Below are 25,650 nucleotides of genomic sequence, written 5' to 3' on the forward strand. Positions count from 1 at the left end.
CGTGGGCGGAAATTGGATTTTGTCATGGTCAGCAGTGCGGTTATGTTATCTGCGCGCCAAGGTCCAAGATCATATGTACATATACCGGAACTGGCACAGGAAGGTGAATGAGGCCAGACTGGGAAGTCAATCAGACACGCGACATCTAGATATTAGAATGTGGACATCAACAAGGATAGAACCCCTTGCAGAATCGAACTCTGCTAGATATGTGTGCTGTGAACCTGACATGTAGTCTGCCTCCTTGCACACTTTACAGGCCTGAGCCGGACTGACAGTATTAGTCTTCCGGTGCAATGTAGATAGCGAATAGCAATGGACTCGGAAATACCTAGCAGCTTGTCGGTTCCATTGTCCCAGGTACCTACCTTACAGACCACTGCAAGTGTGATGAGCGTTCCAGATTAAATGAGATAGTATCGTTAATTGACAGTACGGAGTGCATGCCTTGGTACTTGGCATTGTCGCAGGAATGTAGATAGGTGCCTGGGGACGATATGGGAGGTTTCAAATGTACCTCCTCGCGGTATTTCGGCGCTGGCGGGAGATTTCAATACCGTCGGTGTCATGGCCACGACCCCGTTCGATTGCTCTAAACGGAGCATCTGGAAGACTCGGACTACGAGCCCGATAAGGTACGGCGCACACTGACCAGGCGATCCTGACGAAGTCTCAGTACTGTGTACTAAGTGGTGATTGGCGGGGGAGGCGATGGGGGAAGGGTCGCGGGGGCCGTAACCCTCGCACGAGTGTAACACTCCCGGCCACTGGGAGCCGACCCACTACCACCGTTGCACCCAGCAAGGTGTCACATACCCCAACAGGTCTGGTGGGTGTGAACTGTGAAGTACTTATGGTAAAATGTAAATTCACCATGATCCATGCCAGATGGCGGCACTAGCCACTGGAAGGAATTTGAGGGGGGGAATACCATGAGGACGACTCCAGTCGGTAATCATCTTGCTCGGTTATGTGATTGCTTCTGGCAAGTCTGGCAAGCAGCTGGATGGTAAAATGGTTACCAAAACAGTATCTAAACAGTATCCAGCTAGCAGTAGTTATACTGGCTGGTTGTCGTTAAGTCATGGAAAGAGGGTCGATGGCCAACGCGATCCATCTGGATGCAACTCTGCGGGCGTTAACCTCCAACTGGCCCACTTAGTTGATCTCTCTCGGGGTTCGAAACTCGATAGGTAGTAAACTCGATAGGTAGTAGTGTCTATAGAGTAAATTCATTTGTATGAGATGACTATGTCATTGATGTGCTCCTTGGGTTCTTCCTTTCTTATTCCTGGTGGCGATAAGTTGGCTGCAGATGATCCCAAACAAACGATTATGCTTATCTCCGCCCCGAAGACAGCTACGTACCAGACGAGGTATGATCAATGATCATGCAGTAAGTAGCTTGTTGCTTGGGGTCCAGGTCTGACGCCGTGCTCGATGATGGACCTTTTGACTTTCCCTCTCCCAGTAGATACAAGACAAGGTAGGCCCAGATAGTTCTAGACCGGACATGGGTCCATGTTTCAGATAGAACTCTATCTCAGCAGACATTTAGCCAGATGGTGGATGATGGATCAGATATCTATGCCATTGATCAGCATAATAGTGCCGTGCACCTGTCATCATTATCCATCCATCCATGAATGGTGAGGGGGCTTTCGTGCCCACCATCTATATCTAGTGGAGGTAAGGTAAGGTGGTACCTAGTCGATCGTCGCCTCAATCAGCACACCGGCGATCTGAATATGTACTCGATATGATGATGGATGGAGAGGGAGGGAGGGACCTCCGAGGTAACGATGGAGGGACCGTAAAGTGGCAGGTAAATACCATACGGGACGAGCTCCGGGGTTGCCAGGCACCATACGTAGGTACGCCGCAAAGGCGACCGGGAGGTACCATTTGTAGTAGTAACTAGTAGTAGTAGTAGTAGCCCGTAACTACCATCGAGTACCACGCTGTGACGGGGCATCAGATTCCTTCCTTCCTCTTTTTCACTTGGGAGGGGAGGGGGGCTGGGTTTTTATTATTTATTATCTATTATCTATCTATCTGGACCGTATCTCTACTTATTCTCTCCATCCGTCTTCATCGACTCCCCTCACCGTTCATTCCTAATTCCTGCCCAGCCTTCTTCTCCGTACACAGTACCTGACGAGGAATGCATACGCGTTGTCCCATGCCTTAAGAGTTGAACCAAAGAGAGAGAGCCCCATGGTCCCGTTCCCCCCTCCGCCCATCCGCTGCGACGGCCGACAACTGGTACCACCACCGCTACTGCTACCGCTACCGCTACCACAGTACTACTAATAATAATCCTCACTACTGCGACTAAACCACTACTAATACGACTCACGACTACTACCTCTACTCGACCACCACCACCACCAACCACACTCACCCCCGGACAGCATCAACAACTGCTCGGGCCACACTTACACTCCATTCCCCCTCCTCTCCGTGCAACTTGATTCACTTTCTTCCCGCCAGGCACTCGAACGCCCACTCGTCATTTAATTCGATCTATCGGGTCTCTCCGTCAAGGTTTCCCGATCTTCACTGCCGACTCTATCTTCACCAGCAACCCTGGTCCTCCTTTGAGTTTCTCTTACCTGCTTTCCTCCTTGCGGAAAGTTTCCACTGCAGGCGGTGCAAGGATTCGTCATTCTTTGACCGGTGTCACCTCGAGTCTCATCCATCCATCTTGACTCTATCGTTGGATAGAGATTCATTTCACTCTAGATTTCACACTTGTTCTGCTATCCCTTCCTTCTTGGTGGTGATCAACCCCTGGTCCCGAAGTGTGCCTTCACTGTCTTCCTTGTCATCTTGAAGTGGGAGTTATTAGTACCCATGGCCCTTTGACCTCTTCAGATCCACTTGGCCTTATGAGCTTTGATACAATATCTACTCATACACCCGCCCCCCTCGTCTTACTCCCCTTCGACAGTCGTTGCCTTTCATCTACCTCTTTCAAGCAAGCCATCCTCTCTAACCATGTCAGCTCCGTTGACCAAGGTTCTGCATAGAATGCAGGAACTCTTTACAAATATTGTCGCTGCATTGGAGGCAATGCTATTGTTCCCTTCTATTTTCCGTGACCCCACCCGTAAGCGGCGGAAGCCATTCCATGGAGTCTACTGGGGACGCCGTTCCCTCGACACCTTTGCTGACGAGGTGGACTATCTTTTCACGGCGCCCTTGTCCGTGCAAAACATGATCGCCATGTCAGACAAAATCCGTGCACAGTTCAGATCCTGTCTAGAGTCCAGCCCGGTCTGTATGCTTCCTTCATACAACCATGCATTGCCATCTGGAACAGAAACAGGAACCTATCTGGCGCTGGATGTGGGAGGATCAACGCTCCGGGTGGCCTTGGTTGAGCTACGAGGGCAGGGAGACATGCGCATTCTTCATGTATCATCGTCGTATATCGATAACGACGTGAAATTACTCGAAGGAACACTCTTCTTTGATTGGATGGCGGAGAAGATCGACTCGATGCTACGCGAGGTTGGTGCCAACTGCGGTCGAGAGGCCGTGCCGCTCTCAATGGGGCTGTCATGGTCGTTTCCGATTGAACAAACTTCGATAAGCAGTGGTCTAGTCATCCACATGGGCAAGGGATTCCACTGTTCAAATGGTACTGTTGGGCAAGAACTCGGCGATCTCATCGTCCAGTCCTGTCGGGAGCGTAACCTCAACGTCCAGGTGGATGCTATTGTGAACGACAGCTCAGCAACGCTCCTCTCCCGGGCCTATATCGAGCCTAAGACCCGCATGTCGCTTATCCTAGGAACTGGAACCAATGTGGCGATTCACTTTCCGGTACATGAGATTGGACTGACCAAGTTTGGTACCAGACCCCCGGATTGGTTTGAGTATGCCAAGAATGTTATCGTCAACAGCGAAATGAGTATGTTTGGCGGCGGCATTCTCCCGAAGACCCGCTGGGACGAGGTTCTCAACCGCACTCATCTTCGGCCCGACTACCAGCCTCTGGAGTATATGATCACTGGGCGTTATCTTGGCGAAATCATCCGGCTTATCACAGTTGAAGCGGTGGAATCTGCAAAATTATTTGGAGGAGAACTACCTCATTCGATGCGCGATGCTTACTCGTTTGATACCAGCATTGTTGCTGCTCTGGAAGCCGATGCATCCCCGCTCCTCACGTCGTCCGCGGCACTTCTGCAAAAAGAACATACGTTTGTGGTACCCCCATCAGTTGAAGATTTGCGCTTCCTCCGACGTTTATGTCAGACTGTCTCCAAGCGAGCTGCGGGATACTTGGCCACGGCAATCCACAGCATGTGGTGTCTGCGTAATGAGGTCGAGTTTCCCACGACCGCAACCTCAGCACCGCCGTCATTAAAGGAAACCCAAGCGGTGACGGTGGTAGAAAGTGAAGGGAATCCCTTGAGTCTATCGATTGCATGCGACGGCAGTGTTATCAACAAATACCCAGGGTTTCGGGATCGTTGCCAGGGTTATCTGAATGACCTTGCGAAGGAGACGAACGCAGTACGCCCATCCTTGGATGCCATCACGGAACCTCGGGTGCGTCTTGATTTGGCGCCGGAAAGCGCTATTCTGGGAGCGGCGGTGGCGGTGGCGGTCGCTGTTGCGGAGAAAAAGCTCGAGTAGACCACAGTATCCCGGAGCAACGACTGCTGCCGCTAGATGGCTAGGACGTCCAACCAGCCTTCCCTCTCATACTGTGCTCTGAACAGCTGCTTGACCTTTCGACATGTCGGCTACATTCGCATTCAAGGTGTTCCGCGTCTGGTTTGCATTTACTTGGCCGCTTTCGTGCTTGCGGCTCCGGGGTTGAATATTTGTCGTTTGTTGTAAGGGATATGTTCGGGGACGCCCGATCATTGCATTGTGCTTTCCTAGAATATTCATTGCTATTGCATATACAGGTTCCAAATCGGGGTGGCGCATGTCATGCTTAAGCGAGAGGACTAGACGGTCAAGCGGGTGGCCTGTGATAGAACCTTTGGGGTGTACATAATGATAATCGTCAATACAAGAGCATCAGACCACCCGAGCGCAGTGCACGTGAAGAGTAGCCTGTAGGCCTACCCTGGCCGGTGGATGCCGATGCCGATGACGATGATGATGACGATGCCGATCTTCAAGTCTCACACTGTTTGTACAGCTGACATGCTCGAGCCATGCTGTCTGTGCCGGAGATGGCACGCCAAGAATGACAGCCCCAATCCGTCATGATTGCTCTGGAAGAGCTTTGGCATAAGTACTACTTGCCATACAAGATCCAGGGCACTGAGTAGGTACATTGCATGCAACCGGCGCTCAGGAACGCTCCGCACACACGTAACACCTCTTCAGGTCCGTACTCGTGCCGATCGTCCGGTCCAGTTTTCTGCATCGCTCGGGAGGAGCATCATCACCATAATCACTCCCGACATAGATCCTGTAGCAACTCCAACATCCGCAATTGAAGGGTGGACAATTCGTCGCGTGACAGGAAGATCAGCTGTTTGCCCGGATCATGATGATTCCCACTATGCTGTCTGGCAGCACCCGGGGACCTCGTAGTATGCTCGGAAACGAGATTCTTCTTGATAGTGAAGAACGGGATGCGTAATGCGCGTAGCTCGGCCCCCATAGCCTCCGACATCTGCTTGGAGGCTTTGTATACTTTAGCGTCGTAGTTGGTTAGTTCGGCGCGGTCTTCCTCGGCTGTCTGTTAATTTGACATGGATGAAGTGGTTAGTTTTGGTTTTTGTCTGTGATCCATCACCGTAATTGCCTCCCCCCTCTCTCTTGATCGCTTTGTAGATATATGTGTGTATGAGTGGGTTGTGCGTTGAGTACATACAGAGATTTGCTTGTTCTCGTCGACTGGTGCGCCGACGGAGCGTCTAATGGATATCCATGTCCGTCAGATCATCATCGAAGAGGCGTCTTCATGATTTGAGGAAGTAGGAACTTGCTTACAGGACAGCATCAAGCTCCTTTTTCTTCTCGATTCGGGAGGCTTGTTTTCTGAGGAGGGCTTCGCGGCCCTGCCACCATTGTTTCTCATGGTCGTATTGGCGCTGCATTAGCCAGCGAATTCGTTGCTGGATGGATTCGTTTTGGGCCACGGTACGCATGACATAGCGGAGGGCTGTGGGCCAAGTGGTGATGGTGGATGTGTCTTCGGTGGTTCTATTTCCATGGGAAGGTTGTGATGACGCTGTGTTGGGGTGGTGGGATTGGGTTTGCGATGGGGTTGATGGTGCTGTTGGTGCTGTTGGTGCTGGGGCGGGGGTCGGGGCTACGGAGATGTGGGGGAGAGACTCGGATGGTTCGTAGGGGTCGTTTTCTTGTTCTTCTTTTGCTGCTGCTGCTGCTTGTTGTTCCAGTTTGTGGGATTGAGTGGCGTTGTTCTGGATGGTAGCAATAGCAGGCGGTGGTGGTGGTGGTGGTTGTTGTTGCTGGTTGGATAAGGCGGAGAGTGTTCTGAGGACGGAGGTCAAGTCTGCGGAATTGTAGTCCATTGTTTGGGGGGAGTGGGATGAAGAGAGAAATTGTTTCTCTGTGTGGATTGAATGTGAAGTGGTGGAAGGCGATGTAGAAGTAAAAGTAGAAGTAGTAGGTGTAGGGGTAGTACTACCTATAAGAGTCCAGCTCGGCTTGGCTGGCCTGCGAATGGACGAGACGCCATTGGATTTGTTTTGTTCCGCTGAAAATTTCCCGGCCGGCCATCTCATCTCGCCTTTCCCGACTCGCCCTCCCGTCTGGTCCCGTCGACTTCTGCTGCAAGCCTGCCTCCAATTGCCCTCTGGCCCCGTCTCTCTTGCTCTCCGGATTCTCTTCTTTGCGCGCGCTCTTCTCCCGCCGAATGTACCGTTCCGACTAACTGGGCCCTGCCATCCTCCCCTCCCGGTCACATCATACCACGCTCCATCTCTCTCTCCCACCCCCATCCGCCTCCCTCCCCCGCCACCCCAGCATTGTCTACCGCATCCAGTCCAACAGGATGTCCCGCTCTGCTGCAGATGCGACCCGGTTCACGGCCACCGGGCCCTACGCCCACTCCAAGCCCGGTTCCGCGGCTCCATACAAGCTCCCCAGCTCCATGACCAAGCCGGGATCGAGCTCCAGCTCCCAGCCGCAACTGGGCCCGGGAGGCAGACCGGAGACTCCCAAGGAGAAGGTTGAGCGGTTGAGAGCCCAAGCCCGCGCGGCCCGATTAGCTCAGTCGACGTCGCGGGTGGACAACATGATCGAACTTGGACGTCGGTTTGCGAACAAGGCGCACAAGACCATGGTTTACACACTCATTGCTGCTTCGGGTAGGTCATTTCTTGATGATAGATGAATCGCGATGGATGGAGGAAGAGGTTGCATGCGGGGTCCAGTCTGGAGGGCATGAACTGACGCGTTTTTCGAACAGGTGTCTGCGGTGCTTTGACGGTGTACTCCGTCATCTCTCTAACGCTATACAACCGCCGCCAGCGGGCTCTGTGGGTGGAGAAGGAACTCCAGCGGCTGCAGGATGCGAAGACTGCATACACCGACGGCACCGCGACTTCCGAGCAACTGGAGCTTCTGAAGAACGAAAAGATCGGCGAGATCTTCCAGCAGAAGAAGGAGGACGCGAAAGCACAGCGCCCTTGGAACCAGGTCAAGCAGTACTTGCTTGGTGGATTGAAGGAGGATGAGAAGGCCCCCAGCACCAGCTCCATTCCCGATAGCGTGCTGGGTGACGCCAACAACAAGTCCGCGGTCTTGGAAGCCCTGAACGCAAAGGCTGCGGAAGATGCCAAGTCTGCTGTTGGCGCTGCTGCTGCCCCGAAAGGACAGTTGGATGCGCTGGCGGAGAATGCCGAAGACGCTGCTAAACAGACAACGCGAAGCTGGAAGAGCTGGCTTACTGGACGGTAAAATAAACAGGCATGGGAGCAAGCGAATATAGAGGAGGAATGAAAGGAGAAGGAAATCAAGGACTCTCAGAGATGACGTCTATGCCGGCCATCCGACTTCCTGTTTCTGGTTTGCATGGCATCGTCCTTTTTCCTGTCTTCCACATCTGGGGTTGCGGCGTCTGTTCGGGTTGTCTTTCTGCTGTATGCGTATTTGTCGTTGCTTCCCCGAAACTGTGTATTACTGGGTTGGGTTGTGTTATTTTATGTACATATACATCTATTATTCTCTCGTGTCTTGGTTACAGCGCCGTCTAGTGTTGAAACGCAAAATGTAATAAAAATACATAGAATCTTCAATCAAATGTGGATCCATACGGGCAGAGACTAGGCTTACTAAGAACCATGACCGGCTGGGCTTCTATCATGCAATCATTACTGTCTACCCTAAGACAGAAGTTAAGAGGAACCAATACAGACAGGAAGAAGAAATAACAATCAGACTTTTACGAGAACAAAGACCCGAAACTGCTGCCCACCAGGGCAGAGCCCGCAAAGTCAGATGGGAAACCAAATGAAGGTAGAATGAAGCACCCTGGCTATGGTATCTAAATCGGATTAGGTGGAACAGAAGGAAACAGACTCGCTTAGGGGGGAAGGGGTCGTAGAATCAGATCATCCATCCAACATTGCTTAGTGGGAAGCTCCATTGCTTGCCTTAGCCTGAGCGATTTTGGCGGCGCGTCTGGCACGAACAGCGTCTGCGAGGTCCTCCAGGACCGTGACGGTAGTCTCCCAGTCAATGCAGGCATCGGTGATACTAACACCCTTGCGCAGGCCGGAGGGGCCCTCCGCAGGAACCTTCTGGTTACCCTCGTTGATGTTGGACTCGATCATCACTCCGATGATGGCATCCTGGCCCTCGCGGAGCTGGTCAGCAACCTCCTTGGCGACCAAGGGCTGGTTGCGGTGGTTCTTGTTCGAGTTGCCGTGCGAGCAGTCAACCATGACCACCTCGCGCTGCTTCTTGCCACGCAGGGACTCGCGCGCGGCCTTGATACTCTCCCGGTCATAGTTGGTACCCTTGCTGCCGCCACGGAGGATGACAAAGCCGTGCTCGTTGCCCGAAGTCTTAGTAATGGCAGCCAGACCTTGCTTGGTGACACCCAGGAAGCGGTGGGGGTGAGCGGCGGCACCAATGGCATCAATGGCAACGGTGAGGTTACCGTCGGTGCCGTTCTTGTAGCCAATGGGGAAACTGAGACCGGAGGCAAGCTCACGGTGCAATTGCGACTCAGTGGTACGGGCACCGATGGCACCCAGAGAGATGAGGTCGGCCAGGTACTGGGGAGAGATGGTGTCCAGCATCTCACTGGCGATGGGGAGACCCATGCCGGTGAGGTCGGAGTAGAGCTGACGTGAGACACGGAGACCCTTGTTGATGTTGTAGGATTCATCGATGTCGGGGTCATTGATCAGACCCTTCCATCCCACAGTGGTGCGGGGCTTCTCGAGGTAAGCACGCATGATGACACAAATGTCGGAGGAAAGCTTGTCGGAGAGCTCCTTGAGACGAGCGGCATACTCGAGAGCCGTGGCAGGATCGTGGATCGAGCATGGGCCGACCATGACCAGCAGGCGGTCATCGCGTTGTTCGATAATCTCAATGGCCTGGTTGCGGCCAGACCGGACAACCTCAAGGGAATGTTTTTGCTAGACGAGGTTATGTCAGCACGAGTGGTCGACCTGGGGCATTGGCATTCAAGAATAGCTTGAAGATGTGGTCGGGTTACAAAAGCAACCAAACGGAGGGGGAAAACTCGGGGCAGTTAAGTATGACTCACCCCTGGGATCTCGGTCTGCAGGAACTGAGGGGAGAGGAGGGGATCGTATCCCAGGACTAAAAGGAGGAAGCGATTAGTATAGGTGACTTGTGAGCGGTCTCCATTTCGAAGGAGAGGGGCAATTACTCACCACGAGTGTCCTCACTGACTTCCGTGGTGCTGATCAAAGGCATGGTGGGGGGATGGAATGTGTGAAATATGTGGCAGATGCCGATGTATGGAAAGAAGTCAGAAGATGGGGGAGGTAGACAACAATGCAGACTTTATAAAGGTCTAGAAAGTCTAGAAACGCGTGGGTAGATATATATGACTCAGATGGGGAGACAAGAGCCGAAGCGAAGTCGGTAGGGAAGAGCGAGGAACAAGCGAGGAAGCCTGGAAGAAACTGGCACCAAAGCGTTTGAGTTTCGAGCAATGAAATGAGATGGAATTGGGATGAATGCAAATGAAGGGCGAAAAAGTGGGCCGCGGGAGGAGCGCGGACCAGCCGATGATTCACACAGGCAAAGTTTCCCACACACGAAGTGACGAAAATCCTCCTCGCATTCGGTACCCCGTTTTTAAGGTTGGCTGGCTGCAACCTGCCAGTGGCGGTATCGTACCGTATGGAACCCCCCTTCCCCTTGGATTGGGTAGTAAGTAGATAGTACGTCGCTATCCTGCTAGCTGCTGTTGTTGCTGTTGTTGCTGGTACATCCTCCCGATTGACCCGGTCAAGCAGGTTGAGAGGGATACGGTCTACATACCCCTTCCTGGTATCATCCCATGAGTCTTTCCTGCCCATATCCCCAAAGTGACCGATGCATCAATGCGTGCATCAATCAATGAGGGGTAACACTGCAGGTCTTGATCACTCAGCTTAGCTCATTCCTGCGCAAGTTTCTCAGTTCATGCTCCTTTCTGGTACGAATAAAGTTCCCTCTCAGGTTGTGTCACACTTTCAATGCCTTTGAAAACCATAGTATCAAAGTCAAGGGTCCCAGACTGGACGTTCCATGACCTAATCCCAGAGAACATCATGGGTGGAAATACTCCGAGTCTCGGTCAGTCGGGTCTGACGGGGATCTCAACAACTGGTTTCCCGATCCCTGAACTGCAGCACCCCCTGGAATTGACCGGGTCCAGAAAGCTTACGTCAATTTGCATGCCGTTGGAGGTCTTGAACGCCCAAGATTCGAGGCGTTGCAGTCTAAAGGCGTGCGACTGAGGCCCGCCTGTCTAGGCTCTGAACCGGCTTTGCCGGGGTTCTAGATCATCGACTGCGTCAAGTCAGACACTGACGTGGGTACTCTCCCACATGAATGAGGTCATTCGATGCGTGATAGCCGATCTATACGAGACCTGTGCGATAAGCATCGTATCTCATCAATGTCAGATGGAGTAAAGTTATCGGACACCCCGTGCGGAGATATAGATGGTCTTAGGTCTTGAGGTAGAAAGTTGGAAGCTATGCATGCTTGGTCATTGGACATATGTATTTCATAGTTCATACACACTCAGTACCCTGTAGTAACACTGCTTATCGATGGAGTCCACTCCGCATGGGGTTAGGCCCATCGACTGGGTGCAGGGTCTGTGAGCTAAGCATGTACCTAGGGAGTACAGAATGTGCGTGGCCATGCACGCTGCTTGTCCTGCATATCTCCCTGGGATCCGCCCTCTCCAAGTCATCTTCGTCATAGGATGGTGGGATATGGTGCAGCTTAGTTAAGGTCAAGCAAGTGTCAGATCTGTCAGACTGTCAGTCAGTGCACATCATTTAGTCAGCGCCAGACATTGTGGTAGGATTCCTATCGCCGGGAAGTTGCAATCCCAGTAAGTCACGCAACCCGTATGGTGGTAACATGCACCTGTACGTACACCATCTTTACCTATACGTGAAACGGAGTGGCCCTAGGCGGCAGCTCCCGTGTGGATCCGGGGGATTGTTCGTTTGACGGCTGGATCTAGTTGATCTAGTAGATTTGCATGATTATTCCTCCATTGGCGAATCACTACCACGGCCTGGGGGGTTCGGAGGGACGAGCTCCGATGTTAGTGGGCTCGAACCGGACCTATTATCGAGTCTGCAAGAGGTTGCAGCGAGTCAGACACATCTGGTGGGTCACCAGGGGCACTTATGCTCAATGTTAAGAACTTAAGAGACCCAACGAGTTTTGCTGGCCAGTCCAAAGAGTGAGCTGGGGGGTGGTGAAGCATCCTGACCCGGATTAGCGTTTTAGACGAGGTGTCGCGTGTAATCATTTTGCCGGGGACTCACCGAGCGGAGGGAAGAACGCTTCCCCGTCGCTGCATGATCCCTTCCCCGCACACCCGCAGATACCCCTGCAGCTGAAGCTCTAGATAGGTACGGACTACGTACTCCGTACTCCGTACTCCGTAGAGTCTGCAAAGAATGAAAAGAAATCTAATACTACCTGAAGAGTAACAACTAACAAGGTGCTCTCCGGGGCTCACTATGTCTGGGTCCACTGCTGGGCAATTCAGCTAAGATTTTCGTATTTAGACCCCTCGATCCAGTGCAGTTCGAGAGCTTACCGCTCGTCTAACACCACCTTGAGCAGCCATAGCTTTACCTACAATATCTGAGGTGAGATATCACGGATGTGTGTCACATGGATTGGCTCGGGTGATAGCATACATAGACCAGGTACCCATGCCCGCCCGAGTTTGCCATCCACATCTGCTATGGCAGAACCTCCTCTCCCTTCCAATCCCAACACCGACCTCGTCCATCGAAATCCCCGGTCCGCATCCTGCATAGGTGCTGTAATAGCCTCTCTGCGGATTGGTCTGGCTGCAGCATGTGTCTCCCATCCCAATAATTTTTGGTGAAATCTGTCTGGACTGTTCCTGGGTGCATCGCTACTGCGAATGCTCGGTCTCTGCTCTGAGACCTCAGATACAGATCGAAAGTCTTGGCCAGCTGAAAGACGGATGCCTTGCTGGCACGGTATGAGTACCAGCCTCCAGCTGAGTTATCGGATACGGACCCTACTCGCGCAGCCATCATGGCGTAGATGGCATGTGACGGGAGCTTCCACAAGCGCTCTCCAGATGGAGGTGGAAGGTCATCCGCAAATCCAGCGGATGACTTGGTTGGCAAAAAGGGAGCCAAATGCTTCATCAGAAGCATAGGACCGAGGGCATTGACTCTAAAACTGTGCAAAGCGCCGGCAGCATCGATCTGTGTCGGAGACTTTTCGACATGCAAAACACCAGGTACTGTGATTGCAATACGTAGAGAGGCCTCGGGGTATTCCTGTCGTATCTGTGCAGCCATAGAGTGTATGGTCGCCTCGTCTAAGACATTGTTCAGAATAAGAAAGCACAAGGGAGATATGACACAACTCAATACCGGTCACATCAACTTCGAAGACCCTTAGCCTCTCTTCTGCCTTTTTAGACTCGTCGGTGACCTCCCCCAGTAACCTGTAACAGAGATCCCCGCCATTCTTCCGCGCAGTCACAAGAACAGGTAGATCCGTGTTGGACAGCAGTTGTCGCGCGAAGGCGAAACCCAGTCCTTTCGAGGCAGGGGTTACAAGGGCGAACCCACTTCTTGCAAGTCCCATCTGGTAACAGTATCAATCTGGATGATGGATCGTGGGTTGTGCAAATCGGAGTATGAAGGTGATAGAAGATGCAACTCGTTTACGTTTGCCATGAAGTATCTTGAACCCCAGATCGACGTGACGTCATTCATATCGCTACCGAGTATTTCGAGAAGTTTGCGATTTCGTACGGAGTAGGTACATAACATAATATTCTCCAAAGCTCCTGTTGAAATGTGGATCAGATTGGGTGTAGTGTTGTTCGAAGGTATACTTAGTGTGCATCAGCTAGCTACACAGTACAGGGGTAAAGCAGAAAGGGCTGGCTGTATGCGACACTTTCTCCCAAACTTTCGAAGCATGGGGATTTCTGGTGAGGGGGCTGGATCTCGGCGATTCTACGACCGGGTAGATAGATGTACCGCCTTTACAACACGAGTTATAGTAGTAACTGGTACTATGTAGGTACTTACGGTAAGTACCATCGGTGCGCGCTAAACCTCGGCTGACGCTGCAGCCAGGCGGGCCCTTGTTTGAGAAAGTGCAGAGGACTTCCATGTTCCAGCTGCGCTTCTCCAATTCTTTGCTTCTTCAATCCCTTGACTCCGCTGTTAATATCCTGATTCAGTCTTTCTGTTTGGTAAATAATCATGATATGAAGATATGTCATTGTGTTAGATCTTAGACTCATTTCTTTGTTGCTTCGATCCTTGTTCGCCTCATTAAAGCCCTGCTGTCTCCTATGTGTACCGTCCTTCACATCTCTACAGTGTATAAGTCCCAGACTCAATGTGACTTTGATACTGGCTTGAACACGTTTCAATTCTCTGATTCGCCGGTTCCCTCTCTGTCTACGCAGCGATTTGAGCATCATGTTTACATTTACCTCCAAGCGCCAGAGAGACCCGGAGCAAGATGATTTTGATGGGAATGCGACCCGGGAAAAGAAGGTTCGTGAACTCAAGGTTAAATCGTGTTTTCCATCCTTGTCCCACATCTAACTGATAGCAAACAGAAGCACAGACCTCTCCCTCTACGAGCATCCCCAACTACCCTCCAGTTTCCGTCGTTCCAGAAAAGCAACCGTGTTGTCTCCCGCTTTGGTCTCTCAACGCCGACCCCGGTAGAATCCTCCGACGATGACAAGGATGACAATGGAGTGGGCGAATCCCTCTACAACTGCTCAACTCAGCCTTGGTGTCTACCAATGCCAACGACAGCAAGATTACAGCAGTGTCCACCAACAAGCGCAACACAGCAAGATCCTCAACATCTCCCTCATACACTGAGCGCAAATATGGACATTGATAACGGGAAAGAGACGCACGGTCTAAAAACTGCGTCCATCACACACTGTCTTGTTGGCCATTCGCATATCATAAGCGAACGGCCAGTGGCGCACTCCGCAAATGATGCTGTTCGTGCGGCGCAGGATTCTGTCGCAAAAGGTTACCATCAAAGCTCTACATCTTCTACGCAGCGGGGTGTCCTTCGAGATCCGTACTCGATCCATGATAGGGTCTGGTGGTGCGGTCAGCGCCTCCCTAGCCCGGTCAGTGACGATGAAGATGCTATGGCTATCAGCAGCAAAGACTCTGCGAGCGATGCGGATATGACATACTTGTCCCAGCCGGCGTCTCCTCCGCCATGGGATCCAGGAGCTACGGCCGACTTGCAACCACCGACGGGCTTGGCGGATAACTTGGTGCTCGGGTGCTCGCCCACTTCTGTGTTGAAGAAGAAAGTAACATTTTCAATGGGGTACCGGGCGGATTGCGAAAAGTGTCGGCACAAAGTCCCAGGTCATTACAGTCACATCATGCGTTGCTGATATTTGTCGCTTCTCTCTTTTTCTTTTATCGTCTATGTTCTGTTTCATCCTATTCGTTTACTTGATGACTTTGATGATAGGCGTTCTGAGAGGACATGCCGCAGGGATAGGCGGCCGGGTTGTTTGCCTTATGATACCAACGGATTCGGAGATAGGCGGGCTTTTATCGGTATATACCACATGGGAAAGATGAGGAAAGAGGACCGGTAGAAATGCAGTTAAGAATCAGTTTAGATATTATGCAATAATGATGCGCGTGAGCACTCGTCAATACTATTCAAGGTCTTCGAAGTAGTTCAATAGTAGTTAGGGATCCGATGCGCCGTTCCGAATGTGCTGACATAAGTATCTGCATCCGATGGCGGAACGCGCAGTTGGCCATGGCCGGATGTTGTTCGTCGGATCACTCCGGAGACACGATCCTCGGGCGAGAGATTGGAAAAGCATCTGAGCAAGGATAGAATCATCACTATTTGAGCCAGGTGAAAGACGCATCTATCTCTGGGAATCAAAACTCCAATCTAGATCACAGAGAGATGGCAGCCCTGGGCCAGAGTTGCCGGCCATAAGCTCCAACCACTGGAAGTCTCGCCTCTCCACACTTCGCATCCCAGACTTTGCCTTCCCCCGCGGCAGTGCGCTTAGCCGATCTTCATTGCCGGCAGTTGGGAGCCAGCGTCCAAATGGCTCTATCCGCACACGAGCCATCCCGAGCCCCGGAATTCCCTCCGGTAGCCATCGTTTCGACATAAGTATGTTGCCAGGCCCCGGTTTTTATGCCGGGGCGAGGTGAAATTCGAGAACTCCCTCGAAAAGCCCTTTCCCACTCCCTGTCTCTTCTTGAAATTCAGTCACGATGGCTTCTCCAATTCCCCGGGGTCTGCGCCAGGTCCTCCAAACGTCTCCCTCGGATATTGTCATCCTTTCCGCCCTCCGTACCCCGGTAACCCGCGCGAAGAAAGGCGGCTTCAAGGACGCCTACCCCGAAGAGCTGCTCGCCAGCGTTCTCCGGGCCACTCTCGAGGCGAACCCGAACCTAGACCCAGCTCTGATCGACGATGTCGCCATCGGTTCCGTTCTCCAGGAACTGGGTGGTGCGAAGGCCGGCCGTATGGCTCAGATCCACGCCGGCTTCCCTCACAGCGTCCCTTTCCACACGATCAACAGACAATGCTCCTCCGGTCTGGCGGCGATCTCGACCGTCGGAAATGGCATCCGCGCCGGAGCGATCAACATTGGTATCGGTGGAGGAATGGAGTCTATGACTAGAAATTATGGTTCCCGCGCCATCCCTACCGTTCTCTGGCCTGAGCTCAAGGAGTCTCCCTCCAAGGACTCCAGAGACTGCATTATGCCCATGGGTATCACGTCCGAGAATGTTGCCGCGCGGTACGGAATCTCACGGACAGACCAGGACGTCTTCGCCGCCGCGTCCCACAAGAAGGCGACTGCCGCTCAGAACGCCGGCCTGTTTGATTCGGAAATTGTCCCTGTCAAGACCCTCACTTTTGACCCCGAGAACCCCGATGCTCCTCCCAAGGAGATTACCGTGGCCAAGGACGACGGTATCCGCAGCAACATCTCGGTCGAGAAGATGACTAGCCTGAAACCCGCTTTCTCCGCCACCGGCTCCAGCACGGCTGGAAACAGCTCGCAGGTCAGCGATGGTGCTGCTGCTGTTCTGTTGATGCGCCGCTCTACTGCCACCGAACTTGGCCTGACCTCTTCCATCAAGGCCCGCTGGGTTGGTACTGCGGTTGCTGGCTGTGCTCCCGATGAGATGGGAGTCGGTCCCGCGGTTGCCATTCCTAAGCTCCTTCAACAGCTGGACATGGCTGTCTCGGATGTCAACATCTGGGAAATCAACGAGGCCTTTGCTTCTCAGGCCCTGTACTCGGTCCGCAAGCTGGGCATTGACGAGGCTAAGGTGAACCCCAAGGGTGGTGCCATTGCTATCGGCCACCCTCTCGGTGCCACCGGTGCCAGACAGCTGGCGACCCTGCTCCCTGAGCTTGAGCGTACTGGCCAGGAAGTCGGTGTTGTGAGCATGTGCATTGGTACTGGCATGGGCATGGCTGGTATGTTTGTTCGGGAGTAAGAATGGGGCGTTTCCTTCTTGTACAGCTTGGGTTCGGTTACAGCGATTATAGTTCTCATGATATCAGCGTAGACGCATGTAAATACATCCACAATCGATATTGATGTTCTTATACCCAACACCAGTAATTTTCTCTCTTTTGGACCACCGTATCAACATCTCATGATTAATGGTTATACTTCTACCCGGCGCCAAGCCCGGCGGTTGATGTCACGTGACTAGAGCCCGGGATTCTTGAAACTTTTCGAAAGTTGGCTGGAGAAGCCCCGGCACGTAGCAATCCCGCAACGCCGCCAACATGCGTCCCTCACTTCGATTGCTGAACCTGGAGGTCCAGGGCTCCCGGGCCCTCTATGTCTGCTCCGTTTGCATACAGGAGGCGCGTCCGCGTCCCATTGTCGCCCGGCAATTCCTGCGCCATGCCTCCTCCAATGCGGACTCGCTCAGCGAACGAGTCCGCCGCAAGATCTGGGGCACGGACAGCCCCCCGGGTCTGGAGGATCCATACGGAGAAAGTCTCCTGGAAAAGAGATTCGGGAAGCCCAAACCTCACGAACAGGAAAAGCCACAGGTGGAGGAAACGGACGAGCTCGCGGGCCTGCAGGATGGGCTTGAACCCGGAGTCTCCTATGAGCCTGCGACGACATGGAATGGCCTGGAGCGTGTGGGTCATTTGGGAAGGTGGTCCGATGCTCCTCGTTCGGAGGCTGATACATATGGCTCGTAAGTGATTCAATGGTTGTTCTGGGTTTACCGAGATCATGGCTCGAAATCCGTCCGTTTACTGATTGATGGTTGTTAGTTTCGGTCTCAGGAAGAAGCTATACAAGAAAGGTCCCCTGTCGCTCGCTGCCCACCAAGCGGCCGTCGAAGTCAGCCTGATGCACGCGCTGAACAAGCCCTTGACGAAGGTCTGCAATGTCGTCGAGCACGACAAGTCGGTTTTCAAGATGATCTGGCAATGCAAGATCATTCCCGGTTCGACTAATTGGGGCGAGTCATTGGGCTATCGCAACGAGAAGGCCAAGGAGGCTCTTTTCTACATCTTCGAGCAAATCGGTAATGCCCAGCCTGAACCCGCGGGACAGCCCGATGAGAACGCCGAGGTCGAGGAGGTCGAGGATTTCGAGGAGCCAGCACAGGAAGCCCCGAAGCATGCTTTCTTTGGATACCAGGATACCAGGAATAAGGGTTTTTTGTCCCTACCGTTGACTGATCCGGCTACCAAGTTTGCTGTTAGTTTCCCTATCTATCTGCATACCCCGGACTGTTGTGTTTTGCGGTTCTCTTCGAAGGGGTAGTCGCTAACTTTCTCTCCTGCAGTTCCTCAAGAGATTCTCCCAGCTGAGTGGGCACTTCTTCCCCGACAATATCGTCAACCAGATCTCCACAGTCAGTCAGGCCATGGACTACGTTCTGGGCCAGTTGCACTCGAAGCCGACGAAGCTGGCCGAACACCTGGAGAACAACAAAAAGCTCCAAGGCCTGCCCAACATCAAGGTATTCTCCAAGAGGCAGACCACGTTGCACCGGGATGATGAGATGGGCCGGAGGAAGATTATTGAGTCCGAGCTTCGTGCGAGAGGACTTCTTGAATAGACTGCGTGCATGGCAGGTTTGAATGGCTCGAAGATTATCTCTAGTTCTTGTAGCATGTTATATTTAGGAAGAATTTTGCTGTACAATAGGAATTGACGTCTTTCATTTTGTTCACTGGCACGTTATAGAACGATACTTATCATACAAGTGATAGCCTTTCATATTTCAATCATACTAGCAAAAAAAAAGATCCAGTTCCGTAGCCGGCACCCAAAACCCCGTACGCCTTTTGAAACCCGCAACTGGATATGAAGGCGAGCACCAAAATCAAATTACTTCCTGGCTGCCGCAGGGACACTAAAACCTCTTGTCATGAAGTCGGTATTTTTCGCTTGCGTGTCCTTGGAGTCCTTTGTGAAGAGACTGCTGATGTTGTCGTTAGCACCTAGCATCTTCCGCCGCTTTTTCTTCTCGTTTTCCTCCTCCAGGACCCGAGCCGTCAACAGAGCCGTGGCTGCATTCTTGATGCCACTCGATGCACCAGGAGTAGGGGTCGATGTTTTGCTTCGACTCGCAGTCGCAGACTGCTCCCTGGAGCCCGCACCCGATGTTGCCGGCTTTAATTCTTTGTCCGCGGTGGCTCCCGCTTCGATCGCGTCGCCGTTGGCATGCTTCTTGCGCTTCTTCGAACCGGGAGCCTTCTTCAACGAATGCGTGAGGCCCTGCTCGGCAAGCTTCTGTCCGCGCCTAATGAGCTGTTGTTTATCGGTGTCTTTCGTCGGGAGAATCGGGATCACATTGTCCGAAGTATAGGGCTCATCGCACTGCACACCATTTAACTACTGACACATGAGTACAAGGACCAGTCAAACATACCTGTAAGCACTTATCGCCCCTCAGTTGGCGAATAGCTTCCTCGGAGAATACGTGCCCGCATGGAACCAGGTAAACCGACTTGACATTCGGGCCCAGCTGCTTGGCCGTGGCGGGACAGATCCAAGCTTCGCGCTCGGTATCGACTTCGAACTTCAGCTCAACGACGTCTCGGAGGCCCTTCACCCGGCCACCAAGAATCTCCTCGCAGTCGGCTTTGGAGCTGATGCCATCGATCTCTTCGGCGGGGAGCAGAAATTCGAGGACTGCGTCTTTGTTGTAGAGATTCCCGACACTGTCAGAGACAATAGGCCGTATTAATTGCTTGTGCGACAGCGGACAGGTAGTCCAGAAGTGTTCGTGTAATTCGCGCTGGGCTTCTTTTACTTGTGCCGTGCTGGGAGTGCGGGCGGCTTCGCGGACGAGCTCGCGACGGGTCGGGATACTGAGAGATGAGACGATTAGCTAGCTAGTTAACCAAGCGGGGATTTTCGTGACCGAGATAAAAGACTTACCTGCCGCCGTCGTTACCCATTTTGGCACCAAGAGAATCCGACCAGAACTGGGGATGGTGAGGGAGAAAGATGGGTTGCCACTCAACTACTTAGTTACTAGTTACACTGATAAGGGGCTGAGTCAGCCGGCCCAGGTGCCCCGGATTGAACCCAATGGTTGGTTTATCACCAGCTGGCCAGATTCCAGAAGCTCTCTCCGCATTTCTGCTGGTGATTCTTGTTCCCCCAGTTTGCTTCGCTGCCCATCACAGCATTGGTCAGGGTGCTCAATGCTGTTACCATGATACTTCCTCAGGGATCCCTCTTCTTGGCGAGCATAGCCGCATGCTCAACCGTCGTCGCTGCTGCCGGTGATGCCTCGTCTCGTCCCCGGGGAGTAGGACCCGAATGTGAGTATACTGACTGCGGCGCTGTGCACAACCATCCGAGTCGCATCCACGTCATAGGCTTAATCTCGGTGCTGGCATTGGTTACATGGAGTAGAATACGCGGCAATGGGAAGGTCACTTAGCTAACATTGTTGTCTACGTTTGACAGTTGCCAAGTTCTACAAGGATGCCGCCACCTTCACATGCATTTCCCGCCCAGCCATCCAAACCCCCTTCTCCGCCGTGAACGACGACTACTGTGACTGTCCTGACGGTAGTGACGAGCCTGGAACGGCAGCCTGTGCACATCTCTCTCGCAACTCGGCCCTAACTCCGGCTGAGCGCCCGGGCAATGACGATCTCGAGCTTGTGTCCGCCCTTCCGGGCTTCTACTGCAAGAACAAGGGCCATAAGCCCGCCTACGTTCCCTTCCAGCGGGTCAATGACGGCATCTGTGACTACGAGCTTTGCTGTGACGGTAGTGACGAGTGGGCCCGCGTTGGTGGCACCAAGTGCGCTGACAAGTGCAAGGAGATCGGCAAGGAGTGGCGGAAAAAAGAGGAGCAGAGACAGAAATCCATGACCGCGGCTTTGAAGAAAAAGAAGGAGCTTCTCGTGGAAGCCAACAGGCAGCAGAAGGAGGTCGAGGAGGGTATTGAGCGTCTTGAAGGGGAGATCCAGACACAGGAGCTTAAGGTCAAGGATCTTCAAGCGGAGCTTGAGGTGGTGGAGAAGGAGGAGCAGAGCAAGGTTGTGAAAGGCAAGACGGAGGGCAAAGTAAATGTGCTCGCGGGTTTGGCTAAGGGCCGGGTCGAGGAGCTCCGGGGCGCCTTGGTGGAGGTCCGCAAGGAGCGTGATGACACCCGCGCCCGTGTGAAGGAGCTCGAAGAGATTTTGTCCAAGTTCAAGGTGGAATACAACCCGAACTTCAACGACGAGGGTGTCAAGCGCGCTGTGCGCAACTGGGAGGATTACGCTGCCAAGGGCACTCTTGAGGGCGCTGTAAACAGTGCCCAGGACCGTGATTTGGACGAGATTGCTAAGCCCGATGATGAGAAGTCGGGCATCAACTGGGAGCAGTGGGAAAACGAAGAGGATGGATGTGAGGCCAGTATCGGTATGTTTCTCGTTTGGAAGCGGGTGTTAAATGTCCCACGCCTTAACAGCAGTTTTAGTCTACCAGCTGGCGGCCTACCTCCCGCCTTCTGTCGTTGACTTTGTCGAAAGCAAGGTGACCATCGTTAGGGGTCTCCTTGAAGAAAACGGAATCCTGTCCAAGGCGGCTGAGTCTTCTTCTGCGTCCGAGTCCAAGGTTGTGTCGGAAGCCCGAGACGCGGTGAAGTCGGCGGAGAAGAGTCTCGGGGATATGCAGAAGCAACTTAAGGATCACCAGTCCGATCTCGAAACGGACTACGGTGTTGCATCCGTCTTCCGGGCTCTCAGGGGCGTCTGCGTCTCGAAGGATGCGGGCGAGTACACGTATGAGCACTGCTTTTTGGATCAGACGAAGCAGATTCCGAAGAAGGGCGGAGGATCTACGCGGATGGGCAAGTACGTTGGCATTGGGACCATGAGTGTCGACGTGCTCAATGAGTCGGGAGATATCGTCCCCGAGCAGAAGGTCTCTCTACAGTACGCCAACGGACAAGGCTGCTGGAATGGTCCGGCCCGGTCGACGACGGTCATCTTGGAATGTGGCGAAGAGGACGCGATCCTGAAGGTGGCCGAGGATGAAAAGTGCGTGTACTCCATGCATGTCACCTCACCGGCCGTGTGTCCCGGAAGCGAGGAGAGCCACGCCGCTCCGAACAGCAAGGATGAGCTGTGACGTGTGGAAACATGTTCAGGGGTCGTCTTAGAGCGTAGCTTATAGTTTTGCTTATCCGAAATGCATACACAGCGGCATCTGTGGTACTCTCTATATACAAGCTGCTAAGTGGCCATGTTTTGGCTACTTACGACATCATGCATCAAGGGCTGGGCGCGCCTTAACGGATACAATCAGGGTATCACTTCTTTCAGTCGGTGGATATTGAAGCCCCAGGGCTCTTAACCTATTGATGCCGTACACGATGACCTTGATGCAGCCGACCAGCACGTGTTCAAACTGGCCTTCATGCTTGCTTTTATGCAGCAGAGATATCCAAGCATGAACACAGTAGTCCCCTTGTTCCGATCCTAAGAGTTCGAGGCCAGCCATGTACCATAGCAAAGATGCAAACATTGCGCGCTGCCCCAACCCACCATGCCGTTATGCATTGAGACCGATCAGACGATCCTGTAAGCACCTGGGTCAAATACCCACGAAGACAAGTCTCCGATGCCACAGCCTTGGATGAACTCCGTACCAACCGGGCAATGATTGTCCTCCGCTACCGGATGAGCTCGCAGTCCGAAGGTGCAGCTATTCCCGGGTGACCTGGCGTATAGGTACCCCGCCCGTGGGGATGTCTGCTGCTGCTGATTAGTGGTAAACCCGAACCTTCTATTCGCCTTGCCCCTTTGATTAGTGCGGCTTTCGCGGCTGGGGACTGCTTTTGCTCAGGCCGTGCTGGCTCGCTTGTTTGTTTGTTTGCTTGCTTGGTTTTCTACCCTGCTGCTGGGATCAGCAACTGCCACAAACGAGGGTTGAAACCAGGCGTGGGTCCTGGCCCATGCATGGCTGAAAGAGGTAAATGGAGCAAAATGCAGAACATCTCTGTCCCTTAGACTCTAGTACTACTACCTATCTATTACTATGAGTATGAGGTACTCGTCATACGAAGTGGACCATGATCGGCCCGGTCAAGGCGGTTGAACCATGGTGGTGGTCGCGAGGGAAGAAGAGGGAGGACGAGGAGGGGCAGCCGAAGGAGGGGTTTATTACTATCATTATTCATCTCATTCACTACGATGATGGCATGGCATCAATAACAAAAAATCCCACCAAATATCGCGCAGCCCTTCTTTCACTTTTCACTTGCTGCCTCACTTTTCCCTGGCTCCCCCACCCACCTCGACGACCTTCTCCAACGTGGCCTGATAGCTTCCAACACCCCCAAACAACTCGTAACCCACGAGAACAATCCTATAATATTGACCGATTGGCTGCTCCTCTTTTTTTCCCCACCTCCACCACCCGCCTGGGAGCAACGAGGACATCCAAGAAAGGTCCAAGGAACCCAAGCCCCCGCCCCTGGTCCGGTCGACCTGAAGAGAGAAGAAAATCACTCAACGAGAAGCCATCGCTGATTGACGGGAAAGATTGGCAGTCAACCAGGTCAGCCCTGCTTGTACAGACAGAACGGGGGACAGTTATCTCTCCAGATAGGTAGATAGATATCTGCTGGGCCCGAACGCAAGTCAGCCCAGGTACTTCCAACTAAGGGTTCTAGTACCAAACCAATGCTCTACCACGCCTCTCTGCATGCGAGAATTACCTGGACCCAGTCAGATGTACATCCACTAAGTCTAATATCCACTTGCACGATAAACCGTCAGTCACCAGACTCGGGACAGGAGATGAGGGGAGGGGAGAGGGTTTGGGGTAAAAGTAAACTGCTATGCAACACTCTCTCCAGAACATATAAAGAGTGCCCTTCGTCCTCATCCCCTTCCCTTTTTTTTTTTTCTCTCTCTCTCTCTATTCACTCACTCACGATCCCCCAACTCAGATCAACCTCCTTCCAATCTCTCCAAACCATCCTTGTTTAGTATCTCTCATATACTATCCACCATCATGTCTCCCTGCGCCTGCAACTGCTGCTCCGGCAACTGCAACTCTTGCTCTTGCAACTCTTGCAAGGTATATACACCCACCCATTCATTCTCTCTTCCCTCCTTCTACTAGAACAAAAAATAAGAAAGAAAGAAAGGAAGGAAGAAACTAACAATCCACTCCCTTCACAGCACTAAACAACCAAATTCACACCAACCCAAACCAAATCAAGCCATTCTTTCTCGACAGGGTCGACTATTTCCCATTCCAGCATGCATGCTATCACTGAAAGAGGTTGATTGCAGGGGTGGTGTTTGATTCCGTTCTGATTCGACGATGGTTTTATATACATTCTGCTTCAGTTCTTGATGCACGACCAGAGAGGGGATTAGGGTCATCTGTCTAGTGAGATTGGTTGCAGGTGCAGACATTATTGATTGCAGTTGATTGGTGGTTTGTGGTATGTGGTACATGGTTATGAGTTAACGTATATAATGAATTCTTGTTTGATTTTTATTTGGTTTTGGGGTGTTAGTAGATGCTTTTGGAGTAGATTGGTAGCTTGGGTTTGTAGTTTGGTTGGATTTCGTATGAGGGTATGTAACTAGTAGGTGTATACACAGTGGAATGGGGATGATGAAGCTATGGCTTGTTGTATATGATTACAAGTTGGGGGGGGGGGGTTTCATGCCTATCAATTGGGTAGCATCACGTCGACTGTCAGATAATTTGAGGCCGAAGCTGCTGTTGATCTGTGTCTTATTCTGTAAGTAGCCTAGCATGCTGACAACCTCTTGGCTTTGAGTTACTTATCTATATCACATCCAGAAGCTTCCAGGAAAGCCAAGGGGAGTCAGCAGGACACCTGCCCACTGGACACTATGACCGTCTGTGATCATCATACTCTGCCTTGACCCTCGGCCTTATCAGTTCTACCTATTACATCATCTACATTCTCTTTACTAGAGCTTGATAAGCAGAATAGAACGATCCGCTAGCGCATCATCTGCAATTACCCTATGAATCTAGCGCGAGATACAGGCCAGCAATCCTCCGACTCAAGCCAACTCTTGTTCTTTAGAGAGATCATTTATTTCTGTATCATACAAACGAAGTGTTAGTTGGGCCAGGAGAAGCCCAGGGGAAGGACGAAGACGTACGGGGCACTGGCACTGGCCGGCAGGGCACTGGCAGGAGGCACCGCAGCTGCAACCGTGGTCACCTGTCAGGGAGAAAGAGAGGGGGTTAGCAAACTGGCACTGTTCCCGGTTCCAATAAGACGAGAATCCTGGTTATAGTAAGGAGATAGTTGAAGAAAGCAGGACAAGGGTGTTGGGTAAAATACCCCGCCATTACCCCGCCAGCCCAATAAGCCAGGCAAGGAGGAAGGATATCGGGAGCAAACGACCTACCCATGATGGTTTGATTTGGAGAATTAAGACGAGTCT

The 25,650-nt window shown here is 52.5% G+C and overlaps 11 protein-coding genes across 11 annotated transcripts; 6 read left to right on the forward strand and 5 right to left on the reverse strand.

The window, feature by feature from the left end:
* The first annotated feature begins 2,868 nt into the window (after positions 1–2,868).
* Positions 2,869–4,683, forward strand: BO94DRAFT_192791 (putative hexokinase). The gene has a single exon (XM_025606044.1). The coding sequence runs from the start codon at positions 3,001–3,003 to the stop codon at positions 4,648–4,650; it is 1,650 nt and encodes a 549-aa protein (XP_025464370.1). The 5' UTR covers positions 2,869–3,000; the 3' UTR covers positions 4,651–4,683.
* A 932-nt stretch (positions 4,684–5,615) lies between these two features.
* Positions 5,616–6,593, reverse strand: BO94DRAFT_538044 (uncharacterized protein). The gene is made up of 2 exons (XM_025612400.1): positions 5,971–6,593; positions 5,616–5,894 (listed from the first exon to the last, which is right to left on the reverse strand). Exons 1-2 carry the CDS (start codon positions 6,513–6,515, stop codon positions 5,720–5,722), a joined length of 720 nt encoding a protein of 239 aa, XP_025464371.1. The 5' UTR covers positions 6,516–6,593; the 3' UTR covers positions 5,616–5,719.
* Positions 6,594–6,721: 128 nt separating this feature from the next.
* BO94DRAFT_538045 (cytochrome c oxidase assembly protein COX14) lies at positions 6,722–8,265 on the forward strand. The gene is made up of 2 exons (XM_025612401.1): positions 6,722–7,313; positions 7,415–8,265. Exons 1-2 carry the CDS (start codon positions 6,998–7,000, stop codon positions 7,903–7,905), a joined length of 807 nt encoding a protein of 268 aa, XP_025464372.1. The 5' UTR covers positions 6,722–6,997; the 3' UTR covers positions 7,906–8,265.
* Positions 8,215–10,151, reverse strand: BO94DRAFT_538046 (3-deoxy-7-phosphoheptulonate synthase). Its single transcript, XM_025612402.1, has 3 exons — positions 9,858–10,151; positions 9,728–9,783; positions 8,215–9,596 (listed from the first exon to the last, which is right to left on the reverse strand). Exons 1-3 carry the CDS (start codon positions 9,898–9,900, stop codon positions 8,577–8,579), a joined length of 1,119 nt encoding a protein of 372 aa, XP_025464373.1. The 5' UTR covers positions 9,901–10,151; the 3' UTR covers positions 8,215–8,576.
* A 2,060-nt stretch (positions 10,152–12,211) lies between these two features.
* BO94DRAFT_538048 (short-chain dehydrogenase/reductase) lies at positions 12,212–13,618 on the reverse strand. The gene is made up of 2 exons (XM_025612403.1): positions 13,086–13,618; positions 12,212–13,030 (listed from the first exon to the last, which is right to left on the reverse strand). Exons 1-2 carry the CDS (start codon positions 13,300–13,302, stop codon positions 12,414–12,416), a joined length of 834 nt encoding a protein of 277 aa, XP_025464374.1. The 5' UTR covers positions 13,303–13,618; the 3' UTR covers positions 12,212–12,413.
* Positions 13,619–13,856: 238 nt separating this feature from the next.
* Positions 13,857–15,374, forward strand: BO94DRAFT_626797 (uncharacterized protein). The gene is made up of 2 exons (XM_025617376.1): positions 13,857–14,231; positions 14,297–15,374. Exons 1-2 carry the CDS (start codon positions 14,154–14,156, stop codon positions 15,110–15,112), a joined length of 894 nt encoding a protein of 297 aa, XP_025464375.1. The 5' UTR covers positions 13,857–14,153; the 3' UTR covers positions 15,113–15,374.
* Positions 15,375–15,544: 170 nt separating this feature from the next.
* Positions 15,545–17,324, forward strand: BO94DRAFT_538050 (thiolase family protein). The gene has a single exon (XM_025612404.1). It carries the CDS (start codon positions 15,969–15,971, stop codon positions 17,208–17,210), a length of 1,242 nt encoding a protein of 413 aa, XP_025464376.1. The 5' UTR covers positions 15,545–15,968; the 3' UTR covers positions 17,211–17,324.
* Positions 17,325–17,481: 157 nt separating this feature from the next.
* BO94DRAFT_577532 (mitochondrial 54S ribosomal mL50 protein) lies at positions 17,482–18,950 on the forward strand. The gene is made up of 3 exons (XM_025615179.1): positions 17,482–17,933; positions 18,013–18,445; positions 18,534–18,950. The coding sequence occupies exons 1-3, from the start codon at positions 17,509–17,511 to the stop codon at positions 18,807–18,809; spliced, it is 1,134 nt and encodes a 377-aa protein (XP_025464377.1). The 5' UTR covers positions 17,482–17,508; the 3' UTR covers positions 18,810–18,950.
* Positions 18,904–20,199, reverse strand: BO94DRAFT_538053 (uncharacterized protein). Its single transcript, XM_025612405.1, has 3 exons — positions 20,138–20,199; positions 19,626–20,067; positions 18,904–19,573 (listed from the first exon to the last, which is right to left on the reverse strand). The coding sequence occupies exons 1-3, from the start codon at positions 20,155–20,157 to the stop codon at positions 19,082–19,084; spliced, it is 954 nt and encodes a 317-aa protein (XP_025464378.1). The 5' UTR covers positions 20,158–20,199; the 3' UTR covers positions 18,904–19,081.
* Positions 20,200–20,417: 218 nt separating this feature from the next.
* On the forward strand, positions 20,418–22,333 carry BO94DRAFT_588531 (putative protein kinase C substrate; the record flags this gene model as incomplete). Its single annotated transcript, XM_025615888.1, has 3 exons — positions 20,418–20,526; positions 20,675–21,622; positions 21,681–22,333. 3 exons carry the CDS (start codon positions 20,418–20,420, stop codon positions 22,331–22,333), a joined length of 1,710 nt encoding a protein of 569 aa, XP_025464379.1.
* A 2,927-nt stretch (positions 22,334–25,260) lies between these two features.
* BO94DRAFT_473141 (uncharacterized protein) lies at positions 25,261–25,419 on the reverse strand (the record flags this gene model as incomplete). The annotated part of the gene is made up of 1 exon (XM_025608465.1): positions 25,261–25,419. A coding segment is annotated over one exon (159 nt), but the record flags the coding sequence as incomplete, so codon positions are not given.
* Positions 25,420–25,650: the final 231 nt, after the last annotated feature.

This window comes from Aspergillus sclerotioniger (assembly GCF_003184525.1).
Source record: "Aspergillus sclerotioniger CBS 115572 chromosome Unknown BO94scaffold_26, whole genome shotgun sequence".
Taxonomy (NCBI): Eukaryota; Fungi; Ascomycota; class Eurotiomycetes; order Eurotiales; family Aspergillaceae; genus Aspergillus; species Aspergillus sclerotioniger.

What these genes read in the sequence shown, in the direction of transcription:
- BO94DRAFT_192791 (XM_025606044.1), top strand. Translation starts at nt 3,001, where the DNA reads ATGTCAGCTCCGTTGACCAAGGTTCTGCATAGAATGCAGGAACTCTTT.
- BO94DRAFT_538044 (XM_025612400.1), bottom strand. Translation starts at nt 6,515, where the DNA reads ATGGACTACAATTCCGCAGACTTGACCTCCGTCCTCAGAACACTCTCC. An exon ending in AAGGAGCTTGATGCTGTCCT is followed by an intron (nt 5,895 to 5,970) that starts GTAAGCAAGTTC and finishes GATATCCATTAG; the next exon opens with ACGCTCCGTCGGCGCACCAG.
- BO94DRAFT_538045 (XM_025612401.1), top strand. Translation starts at nt 6,998, where the DNA reads ATGTCCCGCTCTGCTGCAGATGCGACCCGGTTCACGGCCACCGGGCCC. An exon ending in CACACTCATTGCTGCTTCGG is followed by an intron (nt 7,314 to 7,414) that starts GTAGGTCATTTC and finishes TTTTTCGAACAG; the next exon opens with GTGTCTGCGGTGCTTTGACG.
- BO94DRAFT_538046 (XM_025612402.1), bottom strand. Translation starts at nt 9,900, where the DNA reads ATGCCTTTGATCAGCACCACGGAAGTCAGTGAGGACACTCGTG. An exon ending in AGTCAGTGAGGACACTCGTG is followed by an intron (nt 9,784 to 9,857) that starts GTGAGTAATTGC and finishes TCCTCCTTTTAG; the next exon opens with TCCTGGGATACGATCCCCTC. An exon ending in TGCAGACCGAGATCCCAGGG is followed by an intron (nt 9,597 to 9,727) that starts GTGAGTCATACT and finishes AACCTCGTCTAG; the next exon opens with CAAAAACATTCCCTTGAGGT.
- BO94DRAFT_538048 (XM_025612403.1), bottom strand. Translation starts at nt 13,302, where the DNA reads ATGGGACTTGCAAGAAGTGGGTTCGCCCTTGTAACCCCTGCCTCGAAA. An exon ending in CTTCGAAGTTGATGTGACCG is followed by an intron (nt 13,031 to 13,085) that starts GTATTGAGTTGT and finishes ACAATGTCTTAG; the next exon opens with ACGAGGCGACCATACACTCT.
- BO94DRAFT_626797 (XM_025617376.1), top strand. Translation starts at nt 14,154, where the DNA reads ATGTTTACATTTACCTCCAAGCGCCAGAGAGACCCGGAGCAAGATGAT. An exon ending in ATGCGACCCGGGAAAAGAAG is followed by an intron (nt 14,232 to 14,296) that starts GTTCGTGAACTC and finishes GATAGCAAACAG; the next exon opens with AAGCACAGACCTCTCCCTCT.
- BO94DRAFT_538050 (XM_025612404.1), top strand. Translation starts at nt 15,969, where the DNA reads ATGGCTTCTCCAATTCCCCGGGGTCTGCGCCAGGTCCTCCAAACGTCT.
- BO94DRAFT_577532 (XM_025615179.1), top strand. Translation starts at nt 17,509, where the DNA reads ATGCGTCCCTCACTTCGATTGCTGAACCTGGAGGTCCAGGGCTCCCGG. An exon ending in GAGGCTGATACATATGGCTC is followed by an intron (nt 17,934 to 18,012) that starts GTAAGTGATTCA and finishes GATGGTTGTTAG; the next exon opens with TTTCGGTCTCAGGAAGAAGC. An exon ending in ATCCGGCTACCAAGTTTGCT is followed by an intron (nt 18,446 to 18,533) that starts GTTAGTTTCCCT and finishes TCTCTCCTGCAG; the next exon opens with TTCCTCAAGAGATTCTCCCA.
- BO94DRAFT_538053 (XM_025612405.1), bottom strand. Translation starts at nt 20,157, where the DNA reads ATGGGTAACGACGGCGGCAG. An exon ending in ATGGGTAACGACGGCGGCAG is followed by an intron (nt 20,068 to 20,137) that starts GTAAGTCTTTTA and finishes CTCATCTCTCAG; the next exon opens with TATCCCGACCCGTCGCGAGC. An exon ending in GGGGCGATAAGTGCTTACAG is followed by an intron (nt 19,574 to 19,625) that starts GTATGTTTGACT and finishes AATGGTGTGCAG; the next exon opens with TGCGATGAGCCCTATACTTC.